The 7,164-nt window shown below is 50.1% G+C and overlaps 1 protein-coding gene across 1 annotated transcript; it reads right to left on the bottom strand.

Annotated features, from left to right (window-relative positions):
• Window positions 1-1,918: 1,918 nt before the first annotated feature.
• LOC100286300 (uncharacterized) lies at window positions 1,919-3,037 on the bottom strand. Its single transcript, NM_001159187.2, has 2 exons — window positions 2,720-3,037; window positions 1,919-2,628 (listed from the first exon to the last, which is right to left on the bottom strand). Exons 1-2 carry the CDS (start codon window positions 2,942-2,944, stop codon window positions 2,452-2,454), a joined length of 402 nt encoding a protein of 133 aa, NP_001152659.1. The 5' UTR covers window positions 2,945-3,037; the 3' UTR covers window positions 1,919-2,451.
• Window positions 3,038-7,164: the final 4,127 nt, after the last annotated feature.

Raw genomic sequence — 7,164 nt, 5'->3', positions numbered from 1 at the left:
TGCTACAACACAGCTTATCACTCAGCATTGCACACTACCCCATTTCGAGTGGTTTATGGCAGGGATCCTCCTCCAGTGCTTACCTACCAGCCGGGCTCAACAGCAAACCAGACAGTTGATGAAATGCTTAGTGAACGTGATCTATTCCTTAGTGAAGTTCGAGACAGGCTGCTGCAAGCACAAGAACATGCTCGGCGATTCTATGATGCACATCATCGAGACTTGGATTTCTCAGTGGACGACTGGGTTTGGCTCCGCCTGCTCAACCGTCAAGCTCAGTCCCTGGTGCGCCGACCCAAAGGCAAGTTGGGACCTCGCTATGCTGGACCCTTCCGTATCACGGAACGAATCGGCAAGGTCGCCTACCGCCTGGAACTCCCAACGGGAGCACGCATCCATGACGTCTTTCACGTTGGTCTCCTCAAACCATACAGAGGCGTCCCACCAGTGCTACCTCCTGCTCTTCCAGCAATGGAGAATGGTCGACTGCTGCCCTCACCAGAGAAGGTGCTCAAAGCAAGAATACAACGAGGTGTCTGGCATGTTCAGGTACAATGGAGTGGAACACAGCAGACAGAAGCTACTTGGGAGCCATTGCAACAGTTCACGTCTTCCTACCCCCATTTTCAGCTCGAGGACGAGCTGTTCTCGGAGAAGGGGAGAGATGTTATGGTGGGTAAAACATATGAAAGGCGGCCCAAGCAGCCCATAGGCCAGGCCACGCCATGAGATCAAGATTAAAGGGATAAGGATAAGTTTGTTTAGATTAGATATCAAAGGAGAAATAGTAGGAGTTTGTTAGAGAATAAATAGGGGCGGCAGCAGTTTATGTGCGCCTGTACTGGACTATATAAAGTCCTTAGTTTGTACCTAGGAGGATTAGCAAAGATCAATCTAAGAAGAGTATTGCTCCTTGCCACATTCTGTCTCAGCCGTGTGCCAGCACGGCTCCCTCTCGCCCTCAATCCTCAAGGCCTCGCCCTACTACCCACTCATACAACCTCAGAAGTCGAGATCATTACACAACTAGTCATGATTCGTCGTCGGCCAGACCGACTAGTTGAGCCCAGTCGGTCCTAGTCACCCTATATATTCCAGGACCAAACACTATGCATACAAATATACAATATAAACCTATTATACTATATAATAACATTAACAAAAAAGCAAGGACCAATACAACATGGCAAGAAGATTCAGCCCTTCAGGTTCAAGGACATATGCACATATAAACATACACCACAATCAGATTTTTATACCTTCAGGTTCAAGGGCAGTAGCACAACAACAACACCACACTAACTATAGTCTACTAGAGCAGCTCACCAGAGCATCAGGTGGCTAGGAGGGTTGCATAAAACAGAGCAGAGTATCAGAGGGGCAGTGACAGCAAAGCAGAGTAGAGACAGGAGAGGGCGAATCGCAGTGGGAGAAGACAGAGGAATTCCGAGGTTCGTGCCAAGTTCTGGTGCCTGCTGTGTCTGCCTTTTTATGAATCCTGGGAAGTGGTATGCTAACCCTACCAGGCCAAATTGGTAACCCACTAGTTGCCTCAGAGCCTAGTGGAGCAGACCCGCCCAAAGAGGGCAGGCAGTCAGGCACCCTGGTCATCCCCTTCATAATCAGATGACTAATCATGATTTATTGACGACTAGTCAGACGACCAGAAATCTAGTCAAGCTAACCTTGGTACCCATGGTAGAATTCAAGGGACTGGCTAGGCCAACTAATCACGATCAGTCGAAGATTGCTGGTAAAATTTTGCTTGTGTTAAACTGATAAAGAGAATATGATAAACCAACAGAATAAAGCCCTTCTCAATTCTGCTGAGAGCAAGACACTCAAAGTCTAAGTGAACCATTAACTATTTATGCAATGGTTTTCAATTTAACAGAATAAAATATTTTTGTCAAAAATGTTAGAACAAGAGGCCACACTTTCCTTTGATCTCTTCTCATGCAATAGGTGGAATACTTCCAACCAACAAAACCATAATGTTGACAAATAAAACAGACTCAAGCCTCATTAACAGGAACAAGAGTTGGACAACAAGAGGCCACACTAACAGCTGTCATGAACCCTGAGACTTTTAACCTACATCAATCCTTGTAAGCCGTTCTTATCAATTTAGGTTCCCAAAAGCACATGGAAAACAGATAAAATATCATGGGAAACTATCACGAACCCAATTCAAATAACCCAACAACGATCAGACTCAATCAACCAAACTAGTTTGTCAACCAGTATATATAGATATAACACGCACACAAAAACAACAATCTAACGCTGAAAATGTTAATGTTCCATTTCGACATCATCATCCGTCACCGTGAAGCAATGCAGAGCACCAGGAACAAGTTTTTCTGTGCCACTCCAGCAGATTATTTGCCCTCGGAAACAAAACCAAGCGAAGCCTCACCTCAACTCGCCTCCTCTCGGGCGAGCAGAGGCTCAGCCAGCCATGGGGTGGTTGGCGACGTACTCGATGGCCAGAGGGAGTGAGTCGATCTTGTCAGCCTCCATGTCTGGGATCTCGAGCTTGAACTCCTCCTCGATGGCCATGACCACCTCGACGGTGTCCAGGCTGTCGAGCCCCAGATCCTTCTCGAAGTGCGCCTCCGGGGTCACCTGCCGCCGCCCGCGGCCACAGCCTAGGGTTAGTAGGATTTGTGGGGCTCGACGCCATCGTGATGCGGGATTGGGTGGAGGGTTCGGTTACCTTGGAGGGGTCGATCTTGGGGTGGCTCTTGATGACGTCGAGGATCCGGTCGATGACTTCGTCGCGGGTGAGGTGCGCGTCGTGGGAGGACATGGGCCGCGCGAGCCACCGCCCCAGCGCGTGCGGGTGGGATGCACCTGTCCCAGCGGCGGCGAGGGCGAGCGAAGGGGAGGGGGAGAGGCGGATGCGGCGGAGGATCGCCGGACGGAGCGCTGCCGCCGCCATTTCTCGCTGTGGGTTCGGATTTTACTGGCCGGTACACAGAGGAGGGAACGAACTGACGCGTGACTCTGCAATCCCACCTCCTATCTCAGAGTCATCGGCTTCTTTACCCTCGTTATAGTTAAATATGGGTTTCGTCAAAATGACCCTCGTTCGAACGAGCTTCACTCATCATTAGCCCGTTGTACATACTTTGTTACGGTTGTTATATATCTGTAACTGCAATCAACCCTAATTAAGGATTTTAGTGATTAAATGACAAAATAGATAAGGTTTCTAACAAGTTGTTTATAGTGTATATTCAGTGTCAATAAAGATAAAAGGAGTAACAACTTGAATTGAGAAAGGAAAAAGAAAGTATCAAGGACAAATGAAATATATAAAGTGGTGCTTTGAAAAGTTTCCATGTGAAGATATGTAAAACTTTCTATATTTCTTGAGTCGCGTGATCTATTTCTTTCTGGGCAGTTTTCGCACAGGTAATGATGTTTACTATTGCTCAAGCCTCTAAATTCAAAAGCTCTTTTGAAAAGCAAATTCTTTGGACACTCTGTGGTTCGACTGATGTCAGGTTTGAGATACGAAGAGTCTTTATATTGAAAAGTAGCTGAAGTTGACTTCAATTGAGTTGAGCTTTTTTTCAGCTGAGTTGAACTTGACTTCAGCTGAGTTGAGCTTTTCTTCAGTTGAGTTGAACTTAACTTCAGCTGAGTTGAGCTTTTCTTTGATTGAGTTGAACTTGACTTCAGCTGAGTTGAACCTCGGGATAAAATCTCGTATCTTGTGCTCTTGCTTGGATCCGTGATTATGTTTTTCTAGCTCGCAAGATAGGCATATAGGTTTGTTCTTCGTGTGGATCTCGTGGTGGATTAACTCTTATATTTCTCATCATCCACACTTAGTTTATACCTTGTGTCGGGGACCATAATTAGGGGTACCCTCAAGACGCCTAATTCTCAGCTGGTAACCCCCATCAGCATAAAGCTGCAGAGGCCTGATGGGTGCGATTAAGTCAGGGATCAGTCCATACGAGTGACTCGATCACGCTTCACCCGAGCCTAGCCTCGGACTCGGGCAGCCGACCTCGAGGGACTTCCATCTCGCCCGAGGCCCCCCTTTTAACGGCGGACACATCTCCGGCTCGCCCGAGGCCTTGGCTTCGCTAAGAAGCAACCCTGACTAAATCGCCGCACCGACTGACCGAGTTGCAGGGGCATTTAACGCAAAGGTGGCCTGACACCTCTATCCTGACGCGCGCCCCCCGGCAGAGCCGAAGTGACCGCCGTCACTCCACTGCTCCACTGACCGGTCTGACAGAAGGACAGCGCCGCCTGCGCAACTCCGACTGCAGTGCCACTCGACAGAGTGAGTCTGACAGGCAGTCAGGCCTCGCCAGGGGCGCCATAGGGAACTCCGCTCCGCCCGACCCCAGGGCTCGGACTCGGGCTAAAACCCGGAAGACGGCGAACTCCGCTCCGCCCGACCCTAGGGCTCGGACTCGGGCTAAGACCCGGAAGACGGCGAACTCCGCTCCGCCCGACCCCAGGGCTCGGACTCGGGTTAAGACCCGGAAGACGATGAACTCCGCCTCGCCCGACCCCAGGGCTCGGACTCCGCCCTGGCCTATGCCGAACGACTTCCGCCTCGCCCGACCCAGGGGCTCGGACTCGGCCTCGGCAACGGAAGACAAATTCGACCCCAGCTTCGGAGGAGCCCCCACGTCGCCCGGCCTCGGGCGCGGGCCCGCCACGTCAACAGGGAGCGCCATCACCACTCTACCCCGAGCCGACTCGGGCCGCAGAGAACAAGACCGGTGTCCCATCTTACCAGCTCCGCCAGATAGGCAATGATGGCGCCTCCCAAGCTCTATGACGGCGGCGGCTCTCAGCTCTCTTACGGAAGCAGGTGGACGTCAGCAAGGACTCGACCGCTCCGACAGCTGTCCTTCCGCCAAGCTCCGTTGCTCCTCCGACAGCCACGACATCACGCCAGCAGGGTGCCAAGATCTCTCCGGCTGCCACATTGGCATGTACTTAGGGCGCTAGCTCTCCCTCCGCTAGACACGTAGCACTCTGCTACACCCCCCATTGTACACCTGGATCCTCTCCTTACGCCTATAAAAGGGAGGACCAGGGCCTTCTCAGAGAAGGTTGGCCGCGCGGGACCGAGGACGGGACAGGCGCTCTCTTGGGGCCGCTCGCTTCCCTCACCCGCGTGGACGCTTGTAACCCCCCTACTGCAAGCGCACCCGACCTGGGCGCGGGACGAACATGAAGGCCGCGGGACTTCCACCTCTCTCACGCCCGTCTCCGGCCACCTCGCTGAGAGCACCTAGAGGGGGGGGGTGAATAGGTGATCCTGTAAAACTTCAAAACTTGAGCCACAAAAACTTGTTAAGTGTTAGCACAAGTATGGCCAAGTGGCTAGAGAGGAGTCAAAACACAATAACCACAAGAAATCAATCACAGAGATGACACGGTGGTTATCCCGTGGTTCGGCCAAGTACAAAAACTTGCCTACTCCACGTTGTGGCGTCCCAACGGACGAGAGTTGCACTCAACTCCTCTCAAGTGATCCAATGATCAACTTGAATACCACGATGTTCTTGCTTTTCTTTTCTCAATCCCGTTTGCGAGGAATCTCCACAACTTGGAGCCTCTCGCCCTTACAAAAAATGTTCACAGAGAATCACAGAGCAAGGGAGGGAATGAGCAACGCACACAAGACCTCAAAAAATCAGAGCAACACGCACACAAGCAGCAATAAGAGCTCGCAACACAACTCAAAGAGTACACAACTCCACAAGAGCTCTATATGCTATCACAATGAATCGAATGCGCTAGATCAATGTCTTGGTGCTTAGAAAGGTTGTAGGAATGCTTGGTGTTCTCCTCCATGCGCCTAGGGGTCCCTTTTATAGCCCCAAGGCAGCTAGGAGCCGTTGAGAACACATCTGGAAGGCTATCCTTGCCTTCTGTCGTCGGGCGCACCGGACAGTCCGGTGCACACTGGACACTGTCCGGTGCCCGATTTGTTTCCATAAAACGCTCATCCGACCGTTGCTTTCTGATGCAGATCTGCGCACAGTTGGCGCACCGGACATGTCCGGTGCACACCGGACAGTCCGGTGTACCTTTCCGACCGTTGGCTCGGCCACGTGTCGCGCGCCGATCGCGCGGCCGACCGTTGGCCCGGCCGACCGTTGGCTCACCGGACAGTCCGGTGCACACCGGACAGTCCGGTGAATTTTAGCCGAAGTCGCCGGAGAAAAACCCGAGAGCGGCTGGTTTGCTCCACGCTGGTCTGGCGCACCGGACACTGTCCGGTGCACACCGGACAGTCCGGTGCCCCAGCCCGAAACAGCCTTTGGCTGTACACAGCCACTCTCCACTTCTTTTCTTTTCTTCTTCTTCCTGTTTCTAACACTTAGACAAGAATATTAGTACACAAAACCAATGTACTAAGGCTTAGAAACATACCTTAACTTGTGATTTGCACTTTGTTCATCCATGGGCATATTTTCACATTTAAGCACTTGTGTTTGCACTCAATCACCAAAATACTTAGAAATGGCCCAAAGGCACATTTCCCTTTCAATCTCCCCCTTTTTGGTGATTTATGCCAACACAACATAAAGCAACTAGAACAAGTGCAAAATCACTTAAAATAAAAACTCAAATTGGTTTTGATTCAATTTTGGCATATATGGATCATCCTTTGCCACCACTTGGTTTGTTTTTGAAATCAAACTCACATCTCTATTTCTATGTCAAACACACATGTTGAGGCATAAAGAGAGTCATTCCAAAAGAGATTGATCAAAGAGTTCAAAAACTCCCCCTATTTCCCATAATCAACACTTCTCCCCACAAGAAACCAACTTTTGACAATAGAGACAATAAGAGACAATAAAAGCTTTTGACAAAACAAAAACTCTATTCTACTATTTTCAAAATCTCTCAAGTGGTAGCTGATCCATTTATCACTTTGGCCTTTATTTTCTCCCCCTTTGGCATCAAGCACCAAAACGGGATCAACCTTGGCCTTTTAACCCCATTGCCTCACCAAAGTCTTCAATGAAGAGCAAATGGCAATAAGATGTCATGAGATGAACTTGGAATTAGTTACCCTCTCATCGGAGTGCAGTGGAAGTCTTTCATGGTCCAAGTCCACCTTTTCCCTTTCAATCCTCCTGCGAGACTAAATCATCAAACTCAAGCACA

This window comes from Zea mays, chromosome 7 (assembly GCF_902167145.1).
Source record: "Zea mays cultivar B73 chromosome 7, Zm-B73-REFERENCE-NAM-5.0, whole genome shotgun sequence".
Taxonomy (NCBI): domain Eukaryota; kingdom Viridiplantae; phylum Streptophyta; class Magnoliopsida; order Poales; family Poaceae; genus Zea; species Zea mays.
Note: the sequence above shows the minus strand (reverse complement) of the source record. Positions and strands in the feature narration are given on the sequence as shown.

Bases quoted from the DNA above. Each gene is read 5' to 3' on its own strand.
- LOC100286300 (NM_001159187.2), bottom strand. From the start codon at position 2,944: ATGGCGGCGGCAGCGCTCCGTCCGGCGATCCTCCGCCGCATCCGCCTC. The intron at 2,629-2,719 runs GTAACCGAACCC...GGGCGGCGGCAG, and splicing joins CCAAGATCGACCCCTCCAAG to GTGACCCCGGAGGCGCACTT.